The 19,058-nt window shown below is 51.2% G+C and overlaps 1 protein-coding gene across 1 annotated transcript in view; it reads right to left on the reverse strand.

Moving 5' to 3' along the window:
• LTK (leukocyte receptor tyrosine kinase) overlaps positions 1–19,058 on the reverse strand; it is a 621,554-nt gene that overhangs the window by 241,626 nt on the left and 360,870 nt on the right. The window contains exons 3-4 of the mRNA XM_069638785.1: positions 16,043–16,195; positions 2,665–2,884 (exon numbers count right to left, since the gene is read on the reverse strand). Coding sequence (XP_069494886.1) covers positions 2,665–2,884; positions 16,043–16,195 — 373 coding nt within the window. The remainder of the gene's footprint in view (positions 1–2,664; positions 2,885–16,042; positions 16,196–19,058) is intronic.

The following is a 19,058-nucleotide window of genomic DNA, read 5'->3' on the forward strand; positions in this document are numbered from 1 at the left end:
GGCGTCTTGCGTGTTTTCCGGTTCCTTGAGCCCGTCTTCGGTTACGTCCCCTGGTGTCTTATACTCTCTCCCACTGGCTCCCGACATCTCGGCTTTCCTAGTTTTGTTTTCAGTGTCCCCAGCGCTGCGAGTCTCCCTGCTATGGTAGCAGGGGGGTTTCAGGTTTACAGGCTGAGGTGTGCATGGTCCTTCCTCCTCTGGCCTCTCTTACTACCAACACCAGCAGAAAGGGTCTACATTGGGGGTCCTCTCAGCAGCCGGCGATCATCCAATTGGCAAGAGTTGTGCCATTGTCCAAGCTCTGGTGTACTTTGAGGAGTTGCTGGACGGTTGGCGTTTTTTGATCCGATCGGACAATACGACGGCCTTGGCATATGTCAACTGCAAAAGTTGTTCCGGCCGCTCCTTTTATGCTCTGGCAGCGCTGATAAGCACCTGGGAGGAATCTCATCTGGTGTCTCTGGTGGCCTCACTATCAGAAGGGTGGACAATGTTCAAGCGGATCTTCTCAGACGCCGGTTTTCACTCCTCTGCGGAACTGGTTCTGTTGGCCCAGGTCTTTGCGTTGACCTGTGTCAGATTAGGGTCCCTGGTTCTAGACCTGTTTGCATCCCCGGCCTCAGCAGAAGTTCCCCTCTTCTGCTCTCGGTTTCAGGCTGAGGGGATTGGGGGATGGATGCCCTCTCTGTACAGTGGCTTGGGGTTTTCCTTTATGCCTTTCTGCCTATTCCCCTTCTGCCCCGGGTGGTTTGGCGCATCAGAGTGTCCAGGGTGACTGTGTTGTTGTTAGCTCCATTCTGGTCCCACCGGAGTTGGCTCCCCTCTCTGTTGGAGCTTCGGTTCTAGGAACCTTGGCTGGTTCCGAGGGGCTGTGTCCCCTTCAAGGGGATCTGCGGTTGGAAGTCCACCGGATGCAATGGGCAGTGTGGCTATTGCTCAGTCTAGGTTGATATCTCAGGGGTTCTCAGATGCTGTAGTTGAGTCCATAATGGATGCTCTTAGACCCTCTACTCTGAAGGTGTTCGGCAGACATTGGGGCCATTTCCGAGACTGGTATGGGCGGTCTGGGATCCCTCCCCTGCGTTCTGGCCTCTCTGCTATCCTTCGGTTCCTCCAGGAGGGGTTTTGACAGGGGTCTGGTGGTTTTTCCAGGCTTCGCTCTCAGTGGGCCTCCATGAAATTCCTTTTGGGGGACTCTGATGGTCACTTGGATAGGGAGGTGTTTGTGAGGAAGTTGATCCAGGGTTTTTCTTCTTCCCATCCTTGTGCTGATAAAGGTCTTCCCTCTTGGGATCTCCCTCTTGTGTTACTGTTCCTTCACGGGCCTCCTTTTGAGCCCATTTCCGAGATTGATATCAAACATCTTACACTGAAATCTGCTTTTCTTATTGCCCTCCCTTCTGCCCGTAGGCTTGGGGAGATTGGGGCTCTCTTATGTCACGCTCATTTCCTGAGGGTGCTGCCACACTCGGTGGTGCTGGGGTGTGGTCCGAAGTTTCTCCCTTAAGTTGTCTCTCGGTTTTCACACCTCTAAGGGTCTGGTTCTCCCTGACTTCTTTCATGATCCAAGAATGCCTAAGGAGGTGGCTGGGCTTAACATTGATGTCCGGCGGGATGTGTTGGAGTATTTGGCTTGGTTTGCTTTTTCCACCAATCTGATAGTCTTCTGATTGCTTGTGGTCCGGCTGGGGCTGGGCATAACGCATCTGTGGTTTCCTTTTTCCAGTGGTTCCGGGTTGTGATCTCCAGGGCCTATCTGGCTTCTGGCCTGCCTGTGCCTGCGCAAGTTATTGTGGGTGTGCTTTGCTGCACTGTTTCTGGCTCTGTGTCTCATTGGGACCTTTTCCCCATTGCTGCTTTGGTATATCTCATGAAGTAAGTACTGGGACGAGGAAGAGTGGACGTGGAGGTAACGCTCTGATTACTTACGGTAATCTTCATTACTCCTAGTCCTACTCTTCCTCGTCACAATACTGACGACCCTCCTCACCCTCCCTGCGGGGAAGGTCCCATGCTCTGGCTTGGTAATATGAAAATGAGTGATGTGGATGTGGGGGAGGAGTTATAGGGATTTAAAGAAATAGAAGAAGGTCCTGTGTTGGAAGCAGGTGCCTCATGAAGTACTGTGACGAGGAAGAGTAGGACCAGGAGTAATGAAGATAACCGGTACGTAGTCAGAGCATTGCTTCTGTATGAGAGTGTGCGTTCCTTCCTGCCTGCTGTAAAGAGCTTCTACCAAAAACCCTGACGATGGAGCTTTCAAATGAGAAATAATCTTACAAAAAGGGGACTGAGCACACAATTTGGGAACCGGGACTTCTGGTCACCCTAATATGTGGGGATATTGTTTGCCTGAGCAACTTGCAGTTCGAATCCCGGGGGCAGCATTAAAATGGGTCTAAGAGCACCTGTTATTACAACGCCTAAACGCGGGAGGAAGCCCACACAAAGGAATATTAATGGTAATACTGTTAATAAACTTCATGCGAGAAAATAGAAAGGCTTGACGGGCCACAGCAGTCAGTTGAGCTCTGGTGAGGAACATCTGTGACGCATCATCAAAAGCAACAGATTCCATTATAGACAAATAGCTCTCTTTTTTTTATCACCCAAGAAAGAGCTTTGCTGAAAGATCCAAGGAAATCATGTCTGAAGGAGCCTTACCTCTTCATGGCTCCCCCTCCAGTCTTCACAGCTACCTTCGTGGTAGAGTTCGACTTCATGTGCACGACCTGGACCGTCAATCGCCCTGGCATGGCGCCCGGTGGGGAATATACATCCATTTCCAGCAGGCATTGAGCCGAGCTCCAGGGCAGGAGCGGGCTGCTCAGGCGGAACTCACATTGGCCTGCGTGTAGACTAGTGTTTAGGAGAAGGAGTCCACCTGGAGGCGACAGAGAGGAGGGGATGCCTGAGAGTTAGGAAAGATGTACAAGACAAGCTCACCCAACCAACAACACATAGGGGGTTCAATCGCCAGAGGGTTGAGACCCCCTCAGCCGGGGACTCTGGTTAAAAGCAAAATGGACTGTTCCAGCATGAGTCATGTGATCAGCTTCTGCAGGCATACTGGACACCAGAGACATTTGCCCCCTCTCATATAATCTAATGTGCCCAGGTCTTGCGGAATGTAACATGGTATCATCCCGTCACTGCGCAACCCATCACTACACATCCCAAAATGTCACAGCCCCATTTCGCTGCACATATATATTGTGGTGGGGGGGGTAAAGTGGATAATAAATGTCGGGGAGTATGGGAGGGTGCGGGTGTCTCCACCGCATATATATGTGGTGAAAATGGGTAAAAGAAATTGACATCTTGGTGACACATAGTGATCACATAGATCAGTGTAACATCTGCCAATGATGGCAGCCTCTTGGTGCTTAGTCATGCATAATGTGGGATGAAGGGTTTACAGTGGTGGTTAGTGGGCCGGAGGAGCAGGCAATGGCAATCCCCAATGTTGCAGATTTGGACGTACCCACTGTCTGTGGGCCCGAGAGGTCCCAAGTGAGTTGGATGCGTGGGTTTTGGAGATGCAACATGGGCTCCAAGTGTCATGTTTATTTACATACCAACCCGATTGACCTTACACAGATGTGTAGTTGTGTGAATGCTGTGCAGCGTATAGTTGTGTGAATGGTGTGCAGCATGTAGTTGAGTGAATGCTCTGCAGCGTGTAGTTGAGTGAATGCTGTGCAGCGTGTAGTTGAGTGAATGCTGTACAGCGTGTAGATGTGTGAATGCTGTGCAGCGTGTAGTTGAGTGAATGCTGTGCAGCGTGTAGTTGAGTGAATGCTGTGCAGCGTGTAGTTGAGTGAATGCTGTACAGCCTGTAGTTGTGTGAATGCTGTGCAGCGTGTAGTTGAGTGAATGCTGTGCAGCGTGTAGTTGAGTGAATGCTGTGCAGCGTGTAGTTGAGTGAATGCTGTACAGCGTGTAGATGTTTGAATGCTGTGCAGCGTGTAGTTGAGTGTATGCTGTGCAGCGTGTAGTTGAGTGAATGCTGTGCAGCGTGGTTGGATGATAGAGTAGATGAGTGGTTAATTGGTTAGGCTGAGCCACTGCTGCGTGTGTCTTAGTGGGTGATGCGTGGAATGTAAGGTAGGAGGGGGAGTGTGAAGATTGAGGTGGCTAGTGGAAGGGGATGTCGGTGCATGCACGTTTGCAGTGGTAAGTCCTTAACCCCTTAAGTGCCAAGGATGAGTATGCCTGTCCTTTTTGTATAGACTTGCATAATTTGAGGACAATGTAAGGTTTACTGGGTTAAGATGAAATGACTACTGCTCTGCAGGAATTCAGGGGTGAATACTGGCTAGATCCCTGTCTCAGCTCCAAACTAGCACCAAACCAGCAGTGATCTGAATCCTGAAGGTGTACCAGGCACAGCCCGGCAAGTATACCCCCTTCCCCTCTTTAAGTACACTGTGCTAAGACCAGCCATACTATGCAGGAGGGGTGCGGGTTGGCACAGATGCACCACAAACAATAGTATGATGGTAGCGAAATAGAAGAATTTACAAACAAGGTTCTATGAAAATAGGATCATTAACGAAACTAACACGAATGAACACAACAAATAAACACATAACTGGCCCACCCCTGTGAGAGAAAACACAGAGAAAGCAAACTTTTAAATAAAGGGGCCCTCTGGGTTTGTACCCAGGGGTGCTCAGGCAAAGATATTAGTGCCAGGGCCCAGTTTGGGAGGCACCACCTGGCACTGCTGGCCACTCCGCAATGCTTGCTAGTGTTGATAGGTTGCTAGTTCCCTTCATAGATGGCCTGCCGGGAAGATGTTTTCCTTTTCATCATGGAGGTCTTCTGCTTCCGGGTCAGGGCATGACCAAGACGCGGCTTATGGTGTGTGAGTTTCCTGCTTAGCTTCTGCTTGTGCTCTGTTTTTTTGCATGTGCTTTGTTGCTTTTGTTCCCTGATTGTACTCCTTCTCGAGTGTTGTACCACTTGCTTGTAGCTGCCCCCAATCTACATCTCTCCCTCTCTCCTCTACACCCGAGTCTACTGCCACTAACCGCCCACGCCTTGCTTGTGCTTCCTCAATGCCTTCAGGAGTTGGGGCCTGCGGTATAAGAGGATGCAGAGCTTTTCGCTGTGAGGATCTGTTTTTTTCTTTGGGAGGGCGGGGGTTCACTCAGTTCAGAATGACCACAACTGTGTCAGGGTGGCTTCCTCAGAAGGTCGACCACAGTTCACCAGAACCAAGCACCGGGAGTCTCCAGTAACACCAGCTCCGGCCATTTAGCAGCAAACTGTCAAAGCGTATAAATATGGCTTGCAAAAGGCAAAGAAGGGAGTATTAAAAGTCACTGGGGTCTATCAAGGTGGACGAGGGGCGCAGGGCCTCTTCAAATACTTTTACATTCTGGTTTTGGGGCTAAACAGCATTGAGCCAGGCTACTAGGTGTTTCCTGAGTCGGTGATTCAGCATCGGGTTAGTGAGTTGGTCGACTGGGACCAGCACATTGTGAGGTCCAAGCAGCAACCACATGCAGCAAGAATAAGCTTCGCACAGGCAGCCGATGTATAGGTCATTGCAGCTCACAAGTGGTTCCAGGTACTTGGAGTGTCAAAGGCAGCACCACAATCCAGAGGTGAGATGAGCACAGTCGAGTCAGCTCAAAATAGTTCCCAGGACGGGCTTTAGGCTACTTCCTGGGCTCTGCAGTTGTCTCAGGGGCTGGCAAGATGAACACTTTCCTCTGCCCTTCCCAACCAGAAAGGTTTGTAGAGAGCACTTGCAGGGTTCTGTTACCTCCAGGGAGCAGGGATCTGTATACCAGTGTCCCAGTTGCAGTATACCTTGTCAGCCAGCTGGTCAGCCCAAAGAAGAACTTGCGATGGTTAGAGAGAAAAGCCTTTCGTTTTCGTCTCTATGGCAGTGGAATTTTGGAATAGTTTATATGGCCAACAGAATTCCAAGGGAATCATTCTTGTCATGAAGTCCAAAGATGAATACAATAAGAGGAGAGTTCCCCTTATATAGGCAAAATCCTACAACGGACCGGTCCATAGCAAGCCTATTGTGAGGGGTCCAATCGAGGCTACTGTAACAATTGTCCTTTGCCTGATGATGTCATACTCGGAGTGCCTCGTCTGCAAGAAGTGGGTGGGGGGCACAAAGTTTGGGGGAGCCGAGGCAAACACAAGATGATGAGACCTCTTTGTGTTGTGAACATTACCTCTGGGCTACTCTGACTCTGGGCCCTATCCGCTGTCTGCCCATTTATAAAGGTCTTTAGTTATCAGCACTGTGAGGAGGACTATGCATTGTATACTGACGAGCTGCTTTTGAATTCCAGTACTCACCTAACCTCCAAGGGAGACTTTCCGCTGTGGAGAGGAGAAGCCATCACCCCAAGGACCATCAATGGGAAGGGCATTGTGGCTAACATCCAGATGGTGTCCAGGTGAAACTCAGCCCAGACAGACTGAAAACACACCTAACGCTGTCATGCAGGGTTACTGCTCACCAGGCAGACAATAAATAACATCAAAGTCTTGCAGCTGTACAACTGTGTAATCTCAGGTGCCACCATGCCAACCCAGACATGGGTGATCTTTACATATTACCCTGCCACGAGGCGCCCAGAAACAGACAGTTATTACTTTGGGAAAGGAGTATGAGATTACAAAGGCAACCCCCTCATCTTCTGGAACTTTGAGCCCCAGAAGGATTGCATTCAGGAATGTACAAGTGACATTTGGCTTGCCCTGTTGCCACTGCAAGGCAGTTGCTGTGGGTTTTCAGGAGACTGTGCCTAGCAGGGTCATATTGGTACACTACGATCAAAGCGTTGTTTGCCTCCATTAGATTTTCGCAGCGCTCTGACATTTTCACCAGTCTGTCGGCCTCGTCCTTGGTGACTTAGCCACCCCTTGTAATTCTGGCACTCGAAAATGCGGGCACATCACCCCTGTTTTGATTTATCTTCCCTGGCCACGACCCTCCAGCTTTCAAGATCTACTGTAGTAACAAGAAGGCTCTGGTTTTAGGCCAGCTGGCTTACCTGGCTGCAAAATGTCTGGAGGCTTGAGGAGCCCCCACAGCTCAGACATATGGAGATTAACTATCCCTTACCAAAATCACGCCCACTTTTCTGCCCAGTCTTCTTCCATTACAGCACCTTGTGCGTGGTTGCGTGACTCCCCTTCTGATCCCTACCCTACTGACTTTCCATGAACCACTCACACCCCGTCTGTTTTCCCTCGCCTATCCCTAGATGTCAACCTTTTAAGTTTTGGTACCCAATACTTATTTTTTGTTTTTGCTGTTTTATCGTCTGAATTGTGTAATATGTTAGGCTATTTGGTTGTTATGTCATCGCTTAATTTTTTATCATTTTTGTATATTTAATTTCATTGGGCGGTCTGCTTCGGGTCAGATTCACCGCTATACTTTTTATAAACAAAAATAAACTTAAAGTGGCAAAAAGCAGTCTCCAACTCCCATTACACAAATAGTTTTTGAGAAAAGAACTAAGGCATGACATGGGTGTAATTGGCGATATGAGGCCGGATGCAACTGACTTTGGTGCGTCATGGCAAGAGAAGGTTGGGTTAACTACCTGTCATGTTAATACTACGGACGAGAGGGGTCTCTGTGAGTAGGGTGGCCACTTCTCTCCGCCCATGGAGCTGGCCCGCGGCGTGGATCTGAGCGCATCAACCTCCCAGCAAGGTCTCACAACACAGAACCCTCACAATGAGTGGCTAGGTTCAGTGGAGTAACTTTGCTGAAAATGTTGTGGGGGCATGACATCTGAAGAAAAGGTGCCCCAGCCAAATGAATGGGGAGAAAATGGTGTGCCAGGAAAGTTGGGGGGGGGGCAAACACTCCTGTTCCCCCCTAAAATTACGCCCATGGCTAGGTTAGCCTTGCCAGACTTCTAGCCATCTCGGGCAACATTTCAGTGTTTCAAGAAGTGAGTCTCGCAGCCATATATGAACTGGCCTAGAGGGATACCAGTCTCTCATCCTTCGGGCCTCCGCACTGTAGCACCTTCGGAAGTACTGGCCTAACGTGAAATGCCCAATTTTCACAACAGGCTGTGGTTGCAATGCCTGTGCCATGAAACAGGAAGACAACTGAGAGCTAGGAAGGGGTACTGGATGGGACTTCCACATGGCCCCAAGTCAAAAGACCCCCAGAACAAGGGCATGCAGCTTTCTTCTTATTTATTTATTTATAGTTTTTTTTTATAAAGCGCTAGTCGCCTATAGGCCTCAAAGCACACAACTTAGTCCCAAGTGCGTTGAAAGGTGTTGCTTGAAAACGTGCAGCCTTTACTGCATCTGCAAGGGGCATAGGTCTGATGTATGCACTGAAACACATCAGACAGCCTCATCGATGGTTGCAACATCCAATGAATGACGCGGATATAAAATCAAATTATGCTTTCGCTTGTCGCGGGGGGATGCCTTGCACTGGTGGCCATTGAAAAGACAGTGTTGATAATAATTGATCACGATAAGGAGGTGGATGTCTTATCATTTGCTGTGGAATAAAAAAGTGCTCTATATGGTAATATTTGCACTTTTGGAAAAATCTGAAGGAACTATTGCAAAACTGAAGTCCTTAAGAAATCAATTCCTGAAATGTCTGTAATGAACAGATTCAATTTTACAACATGTGAAGGGATTTGGGGTTTGGCACTTCCACAGGAGGGAAAGATGACACACCCCATTACAGAGGAGGGAAAGATGTCAGACCCCATTCCAAAGGAGGGAAAGATGCCACACCTCATTCCAAAGGAGGGAAAGATGTCACACCTCATTCCACAGGAGGGAAAGATGACACACCCCATTACACGGGAGGGAAAGATGTCAGACCCCATTCCACGGGAGGGAAAGATGCCACACCTCATTCCAAAGGAGGGAAAGATGCCACACCTCATTCCACGGGAGGGAAAGATGCCACATCTCATTCCACAGGAGGGAAAGATGTCAGACCCCATTCCACGGGAGGGAAAGATGCCACACCTCATTCCAAAGGAGGGAAAGATGTCAGTCCCCATTCCACAGGAGGGAAAGATGACACACTCCATTACACAGGAGGGAAAGATGTCAGACCCCATTCCACGGGAGGGAAAGATGCCACACCTCATTCCAAAGGAGGGAAAGATATCAGACCCCATTCCACAGGAGGGAAAGATGACACACCCCATTACACAGGAGGGAAAGATGTCAGACCCCATTCCACGGGAGGGAAAGATGCCACACCTCATTCCAAAGGAGGGAAAGATGCCACACCTCATTCCAAAGGGGGGAAAGATGCCACACCCCATTACACAGGAGGGAAAGATGTCAGACCCCATTCCACGGGAGGGAAAGATGCCACACCTCATTCCAAAGGAGGGAACGATGTCAGACCCCACTCCACGGGAGGGAAAGATGCCACATCTCATTCCACAGGAGGGAAAGATGTCAGACCCCATTCCACGGGAGGGAAAGATGCCACACCTCATTCCAAAGGGGGGAAAGATGACACACCCCATTACACAGGAGGGAAAGATGTCAGACCCCATTCCACGGGAGGGAAAGATGCCACACCTCATTCCAAAGGAGGGAACGATGTCAGACCCCACTCCACGGGAGGGAAAGATGCCACATCTCATTCCACAGGCGGGAAAGATGTCAGACCCCATTCCACAGGAGGGAAAGATGCCACACCTCATTCCACAGGAGGGAAAGATGCCACACCCCATTCCACAGGAGGGAAATATGTCACACCCCATTCCACAGGAGAGAAAGATGGCACACCCCATTCCACGGGAGGGAAAGATGTCGCACCCTATTCCACAGGAGGGAAAGATGCCACACCTCATTCCACAGGAGGAAAAGATACCACACCCCATTCCACAGGAGGGAAAAATGTCACACCCCATTCCACGGGAGGGAAAGATGTCACACCCCATTCCACGGGAGGGAAAGATTTCCGACCCGAATCCACAGGAGGGAAAGATGTCACATCCCATTCCACAGGAGGGAAAGATGTCAGACCCTATTCCACGGGAGGGAACGATGTCACACCCCATTCCACAGGAGGGAAAGATGGCACACCCCATTCCACAGGAGGGAAAGATGGCACACCCCATTCCACAGGAGGGAAAGATGACAGACACCGTTCCACAGAAGGGAAAGATGGCACACCCCATTCCACAGCAGGGAAAAGTGTCACACCCTGTTCTACAGGAGGGAAAGATGGCACACCCCGTTCCACAGGAGGGAAAGATGTCACACCCTGTTCCACAGAAGGGAAAGATGTCAGACCCCGTTCCACAGGAGGGAAAGATGTCAGACCCCATTCCACAGGAGGGAAAGATGTCACACCTCATTCCACAGGAGGGAAAGATGTCACACCCGATTCTACAGGAGGGGAAGATGTCAGACCCCATTCCACAGGAGGGAAAGATGTCAGACCCCATTCCACAGGAGGGAAAGATGTCAGACCCCGTTCCACAGGAGGGAAAGATGTCAGACCCCATTCCACTGGTTGGAAAGATGTCACTCACACCTCCTTCCACAGGAGCGAAAGATGTCACACCCGATTCTACAGGAGGGAAAGATGTCAGACCCCATTCCACAGGAGGGAAAGATGTCAGACCCCATTCCACAGGAGGGAAAGATGTCACATCTCATTCCACAGGAGGGAAAGATGTCAGACCCCATTCCACAGGAGGGAAAGATGCCACACCTCATTCCACAGGAGGGAAAGATGTCAGACCCCATTCCACAGGAGGGAAAGATGCCACACCTCATTCCACAGGAGGGAAAGATGCCACACCCCATTCCACAGAAGGGAAAGATGGCACACCCCATTCCACAGGAGGGAAATATGTCACACCCCATTCCACAGGAGAGAAAGATGGCACACCCCATTCCACGGGAGGGAAAGATGTCACACCCCATTCCACAGGAGGGAAAGATGCCACACCTCATTCCACAGGAGGAAAAGATACCACACCCCATTCCACAGGAGGGAAAAATGTCACACCCCATTCCACGGGAGGGAAAGATGTCACACCCCATTCCACGGGAGGGAAAGATTTCCGACCCGAATCCACAGGAGGGAAAGATGTCACATCCCATTCCACAGGAGGGAAAGATGTCAGACCCCATTCCACGGGAGGGAACGATGTCACACCCCATTCCACAGGAGGGAAAGATGTCACACCCCATTCCACAGGAGGGAAAGATGGCACCCCCCATTCCACAGGAGGGAAAGATGACAGACCCCGTTCCACAGAAGGGAAAGATGGCACACCCCATTCCACAGCAGGGAAAAGTGTCACACCCTGTTCTACAGGAGGGAAAGATGTCACACCCCGTTCCACAGGAGGGAAAGATGTCACACCCTGTTCCACAGAAGGGAAAGATGTCAGACCCCGTTCCACAGGAGGGAAAGATGTCACACCCCATTCCACAGGAGGGAAAGATGTCACACCTCATTCCACAGGAGGGAAAGATGTCACACCCCATTCTACAGGAGGGAAAGATGTCAGACCCCATTCCACAGGAGGGAAAGATGTCAGACCCCATTCCACAGGAGGGAAAGATGTCAGACCCCGTTCCACAGGAGGGAAAGATGTCAGACCCCATTCCACCGGTTGGAAAGATGTCACTCACACCTCCTTCCACAGGAGCGAAAGATGTCACACCCGATTCTACAGGAGGGAAAGATGTCAGACCCCATTCCACAGGAGGGAAAGATGTCACATCTCATTCCACAGGAGGGAAAGATGTCAGACCCCATTCCACAGGAGGGAAAGATGTCACACCCCATTCCACGGGAGGGAAAGATGTCACACCCCATTCCACGGGAGGGAAAGATTTCCGACCCGAATCCACAGGAGGGAAAGATGTCACATCCCATTCCACAGGAGGGAAAGATGTCAGACCCCATTCCACGGGAGGGAACGATGTCACACCCCATTCCACAGGAGGGAAAGATGTCACACCCCATTCCACAGGAGGGAAAGATGGCACACCCCATTCCACAGGAGGGAAAGATGACAGACCCCGTTCCACAGAAGGGAAAGATGGCACACCCCATTCCACAGCAGGGAAAAGTGTCACACCCTGTTCTACAGGAGGGAAAGATGGCACACCCCGTTCCACAGGAGGGAAAGATGTCACACCCTGTTCCACAGAAGGGAAAGATGTCAGACCCCGTTCCACAGGAGGGAAAGATGTCAGACCCCATTCCACAGGAGGGAAAGATGTCACACCTAATTCCACAGGAGGGAAAGATGTCACACCCGATTCTACAGGAGGGAAAGATGTCAGACCCCATTCCACAGGAGGGAAAGATGTCAGACCCCATTCCACAGGAGGGAAAGATGTCAGACCCCGTTCCACAGGAGGGAAAGATGTCAGACCCCATTCCACCGGTTGGAAAGATGTCACTCACACCTCCTTCCACAGGAGCGAAAGATGTCACACCCGATTCTACAGGAGGGAAAGATGTCAGACCCCATTCCACAGGAGGGAAAGATGTCAGACCCCATTCCACAGGAGGGAAAGATGTCACATCTCATTCCACAGGAGGGAAAGATGTCAGACCCCATTCCACAGGAGGGAAAGATGCCACACCTCATTCCACAAGAGGGAAAGATGTCAGACCCCATTCCACAGGAGGGAAAGATGCCACACCTCATTCCACAGGAGGGAAAGATGCCACACCCCATTCCACAGGAGGGAAAGATGGCACACCCCATTCCACAGGAGGGAAAGATGTCAGACCCCATTCCACAGGAGGGAAAGATGTCACACCCCATTCCACAGGAGGAAAAGATGCCACACTCCATTCCACAGGAGGGAAAGATGGCAGACCCCATTCCACAAGAGGGAAAGATGTCAGACCCCATTCCACAGGAGGGAAAGATGTGACACCCCATTCCACGTGAGGGAAAGATGTGACACCCCATTCCACGTGAGGGAAAGATGCCAGACCCCATTCCACAGGAGGGAAAGATGTCACACCCCATTCCACGGGAGGGAAAGATGTCGGACCCCATTCCACGGGAGGGAAAGATGTCACATCTCATTCCACAGGAGGGAAAGATGTCAGACCCCATTCCACAGGAGGGAAAGATGTCAGACCCCATTCCACAGGAGGGAAAGATGTCACATCTCATTCCACAGGAGGGAAAGATGTCAGACCCCATTCCACAGGAGGGAGAGATGTCACACCCCATTCCACAGGAGGGAAAGATGTCAGACCCCATTCCACAGGAGGGAAAGATGTCACACCCCATTCCACGGGAGGGAAAGATGTCACACCCCATTCCACGGGAGGGAAAGATGTCAGATCCCATTCCACGGGAGGGAACGATGTCACACTCCATTCCACGGGAGGGAAAGATGTCACACCCCATTCCACGGGAGAGAAAGATGACAGACCCCGTTCTACAGGAGGGAAAGATGGCACACCCCATTCCACGGGAGGGAAAGATGTCAGACCCCATTCTATAGGAGGGAAAGATGTCACACCCCATTCCACAGGAGGGAAAGATGTCACACCCCATTCCACAGGAGGGAAAGATTACAGACCCCGTTCCACAGGAGGGAAAGATGTGACACCCCATTCCACGTGAGGGAAAGATGCCAGACCCCATTCCACAGGAGGGAAAGATGTCACACCCCATTCCACGGGAGGGAAAGATGTCGGACCCCATTCCACGGGAGGGAAAGATGTCACATCTCATTCCACAGGAGGGAAAGATGTCAGACCCCATTCCACAGGAGGGAGAGATGCCACACCCCATTCCACAGGAGGGAAAGATGTCACACCCCATTCCACAGGAGGGAAAGATGTCAGACCCCATTCCACGGGAGGGAACAATGTCACACTCCATTCCACGGGAGGGAAAGATGTCACACCCCATTCCACAGGAGGCAAAGATGACAGACCCCGTTCCACAGGAGGGAAAGATGGCACACCCCATTCCACGGGAGGGAAAGATGTCAGACCCCATTCTACAGGAGGGAAAGATGTCACACCCCATTCCACAGGAGGGAAAGATGACAGACCCCGTTCCACAGGAGGGAAAGATGGCACACCCCATTCCACAGCAGGGAAAGATGTCACACCCTGTTCCACAGGACGGAAAGATGTCAGACCTCGTTCCACAGGAGGGAAAGATGTCAGACTGCGTTCCACAGGATGGAAAGATGTCAGACTCCATTCCACAGGAGGGAAAGATGTCAGACCTCATTCCACAGGAGGGAAAGATGTCAGACCCGATTCCACAGGAGGGAAAGATGTCAGACCTCATTCCACAGGAGGGAAAGATGTCAGACCCGATTCCACAGGAGGGAAAGATGTCAGACCCCATTCCACAGGAGGGAAAGATGTCAGACCCCATTCCACAGGAGGGAAAGATGTCAGACCCCATTCCACAGGAGGGAAAGATGTCACATCTCATTCCACAGGAGGGAAAGATGTCAGACCCCATTCCACAGGAGGGAAAGATGTCAGACCCCATTCCACAGGAGGGAAAGATGTCAGACCCGATTCCACAGGAGGGAAAGATGGCACACCCCATTCCACAGCAGGGAAAGATGTCACACCCTGTTCCACAGGAGGGAAAGATGGCACACCCCGTTCCACAGGAGGGAAAGATGTCAGACCTCATTCCACAGGAGGGAAAGATGTCAGACCCGATTCCACAGGAGGGAAAGATGTCAGACCCCATTCCACAGGAGGGAAAGATCTCAGACCCCATTCCACAGGAGGGAAAGATGTCACATCTCATTCCACAGGAGCGAAAGATATGTCAGACCCCATTCCACAGGAGGGAAAGATGTCACACCCCATTCCACAGGAGGGAAAGATGTCACGCCCCACCCCATTCCACAGGAGGGAAAGATGTCACGCACGCGACGCATCTCTGTGCGGATGCTCACACAACGTAGGTGCTGGATTACCCTCAAAGTGCTACACATGTTCTGCATAACATCTTTTTGCAAAAGTTCTCAATAGACCGTAGCCCACGGGTCTACAAACGTTGGCTCTCTAGATGTGTTGGACTACAAGTCCCATCAGCCCTAGCCAGATTGCTCAATGATGAGGGGTCATGGGAATGGTAGTGGTATTCATCTGGCAGCCACGTGTTGCACGCAGACTTCTTTTATGTTAAGCCAAGGGCCGCCACCTTGGCGCTTTACTGACAGGTCTTCCGAAAATCACAATACTGAGCTAACAAGATCCAACATTTAACAACATGTTTTCATTGGCTCAAGGAACGGGGTGGGACATCTTGTGTTCCAAGATGCTTGTGGCAGATTATAACAACAAGACCAAGGAAGCAAACTAACACAAAGAAGAGTCTTACCTTCAGGCTGGCTCTCCCTAACATAATTATGCAAACAGAGTATGCTTTTTATTCAGCTTGTGGTTTCTCCTTTTTCAGTTTTATTTCTTTGCCAGTGTTTATTAAGGTGGACCAGAGGCATTGCTAGGGGGGGCGGGGCTTATGGAGCTATAGCCCCAGGTCTTTTGGTTGTATCCCCAGATAGAATCTCAGGGTCTACAACCTAAAGGCTTGCTAGCCCCGAGTTCTGACAATCCCAACATTAGTGTAGCCCCAGATCTTTTCCAGACCTAGCAACACCCCCGAGGTGGACACAAAAGCTGCCCTCTGAATGTCAAAGAGTTTGAAAGCAAAAAGCTGACACGCATACGAGAAAAGGTTGATGAAAAACAAAGCTTGTTATACTATCAGGAGTCATCACAAATGAACACATCTAAAAAAAAGATGGCGTCGCCTAAATCCACTCCGGGTTTCCAGGCCACCCACTCAAAAGGCATCTGAAAGAAGGGAATCGAAATGGGAGCTATTAACACAGCCGTCGGTTATCCGGAAAACCAGGTGGCCTTGATGCTCTCGAGGACCATCCTTGGTGAACCAGTCTCGCGCCAACCCAGCACAGCGTGCATTTAAAGGGGGCACGACCTCCCCAATTACTGTCCGCCCCTAGGTCGCTATATTGTGCACCCCTCTTGAGACACGCCTACCTTTCATATCGCCAGGTGATGCGCTGTCCCCCAGAAGGAGGTCTTCATGCTGTCCTGTCAGGGCACCCGGTGGTATCCGCTCCCAGTGGGGCTCGGCGTTATCCGTCCTGGAAGAAGTCCATGGGCAGTCAGACTCCAAGTTGCACGAGTACTCTAGGGAGGAAAAGTACAGCTTGAAACGCAGCCCGAACGTACATGCACGTAGTAGAGCGCCATGAATGAAAGCCCCCTCCTCACCTTCTATTGGAGGCGGAGGAGGCTATTAACAGCTCATAGCTCCTTCTCTCTCTCGGTTTCTCGCTTTCTCCCTCTTCACTCTCCTTCTCTCCCCCCTCTCTCTCTGGGCAAGAGTTGAATTGTTAGAGCGCTTTTGTTGCACCAGTGTGGCCAGAGAAAAATCACAGATATCTTGAACGATACCTGGGGTATGTTTTTTTGTGGTCCAAAGTAGATCAATGGGAAAAGTGACAGAGGCACCCAGCGCTTTAAGGTTGCGAGGCACACATTGTCATTGCATGGATCTTGCAAGAATGCTACCCTCACACTGACTGCCACATTGTCCATACGGGGAGAGGCAAGGGAGCTGTGGATAGTCTCTTTTCGGGGGCCAGGCTTCTGACAGACTTGCAAAGAACCAGAGGACCAGGCTGGAAGGATGCTGACGTACTATGTAGGAGGAGGGTTCCTGGGAGGATGCTGATATACCATGTAGGAGGAGGGTGCCTGGAAGCATGCTGAAATACCATGTAGGAGGAGGGAGGGTGCCTGGAAGGATGCTGAAATACCATGTAGGAGGAGGGTGCCTGAGGAATGCTGATGTGACATACCATGCAGGGGTAGGGTGGCTGGAAGGATGCTGACATACCTTGTAGAAGGAGGGTGCCTGGGAGGATGCTGACATACCATGTAGGAGGAGGGTGCCTGGAAGGATGCTGAAATACCATGTAGGAGGAGGGAGGGTGCCTGGAAGGATGCTGAAATACCATGTAGCAGGAGGGTGCCTGGAAGGATCCTGAAATACCATGTAGGGGGAGGATGACTGGAAGGATGCTGAAATACCATGTATGAGGAGGGTTCCAGGGAGGATGCTGAAATACCATGTAGGAGGAGGGTGCCTGGAAGGATCCTGAAAATCCATGTAGGAGGAGGGTGCCTGGAAGGATGCTGAAATACCATGTAAGAGGAGGGTGCCTGGAAGGATCCTGAAATACCATGTGGGAGGAGGGTGCCTGAGGAATGCTGATGTGACATACCATGCAGGGGTAGGGTGGCTGGAAGGATGCTGACATATCGGAGGAGGGTGCCTGGAAGGATACTGACATACCATGTAGGAGGAGGATGCATGGAAGGATGCTGACTTATCATATCGGAGGAGGGTGCCTGGAAGGATACTGACATACCTTGTAGGAGGAGGGTGTCTGGAAGGATGCTGACATACCATGTAGGAGGAGGGTGCATGGAAGGGTGCTGACATACCACGTAGGGGCGGGGTGCCTGGAAGGATGCTGACATACCTTGTAGGAGGAGGGTGCCTGGGAGGATGCTGACATACCTTGTAGGAGGAGGGTGCCTGGGAGGATGCTGACATACCATGTAGGAGGAGGGTACCTGGAAGGATGTTGGCATACCTTGTAGGGGGAGGGTGCCTGGAAGGATGCTGCCATATCTTGCAGGGGGAGGGTGCCTGGGAGGATGCTGACATACCATGTAGGAGGAGGGTGCATGGAAGGATGCTGACATACCATGTAGGAGGAGGGTACCTGGAAGGATGTTGACATACCTTGTAGGGGGAGGGTGTCTGGAAGGATGCCGACATACCATGTAGGAGGAGGGTGCCTGGAAGGATGCTGACATACCTTGTAGGAGGAGGGTGCCTGGGAGGATGCTGACATACCATGTAGGAGGAGGGTGCCTGGAAGGATGCTGACATACCTTGTAGGAGGAGGGTGCTGACATACCATGTAGGAGGAGGGTGCCTGGGAGGATGCTGACATACCTTGTAGGAGGAGGGTTTCTGGAAGGATGCTGACATACCATGTAGGAGGAGGGTGTCTGGAAGGATCCTGACATACCATGTAGGGGCGGGGTGCCTGGAAGGATGCTGCCATATCTTGTAGGGGGAGGGTGCCTGGAAGGATGCTGACATACCATGTAGGAGGAGGGTGCATGGAAGGATGCTGACATACCATGTAGGAGGAGGGTGCCTGGAAGGATGTTGACATACCTTGTAGGGGGAGGGTGCCTGGAAGGATGCTGACATACCAAGTAGGAGGAGGGTGCCTGGAAGGATGCTAACCTATCATATAGGAGGAGGGTGCCTGGAAGGATGCTGAAAAACCATGTAGGAGGAGGGTGCGTGGAAGGATGTTGACATACCATGTAGGGGGAGGGTGCCTGGAAGAATGCTGACATACCATGTAGGAGGAGGGTGCCTGGAAGGATGTTAACATACCTTGTAGGGGGAGGGTGCCTGGAAGAATGCTGACATACCATGTAGGAGGAGGGTGCCTGGAAGGATGCTGACTTATCATATAGGAGGAGGGTGCCTGGAAGGATGCTGAAAAACCATGTGGCAGGGGGAATGTGCCTGGAAGGATGTTGACATACCTTGTAGGAGGAGGGTGCCTGGAAGGATGCTGAAATACCATGTAGGAGGGGGAATGTGCCTGGAAGGATGCTGACATACCATGTAGGAGGCGGGTGCCTGGAAGGATGCTGAAATACCATGTAGGAGGAGGGTGCTTGGAAGGATCCTGAAATACCATGTAGGAGGAGGGTGCCTGGAAGGATCCTGAAATACCATGTGGGAGGAGGGTGCCTGAGGAATGCTGATGTGACATACCATGCAGGGGTAGGGTGGCTGGAAGGATGCTGACATACCTTGTAGGAGGAGGGTGCCTGGGAGGATGCTGACATACCATGTAGGAGGAGGGTGCCTGGGAGGATGCTGACATACCATGTAGGAGGAGGGTGCCTGGGAGGATGCTGACATACCATGTAGGAGGAGGGTGCCTGG

This window comes from Ambystoma mexicanum, chromosome 14 (genome assembly GCF_040938575.1).
Source record: "Ambystoma mexicanum isolate Mex_15411 chromosome 14, UKY_AmexF1_1, whole genome shotgun sequence".
Classification (NCBI taxonomy): domain Eukaryota; kingdom Metazoa; phylum Chordata; class Amphibia; order Caudata; family Ambystomatidae; genus Ambystoma; species Ambystoma mexicanum.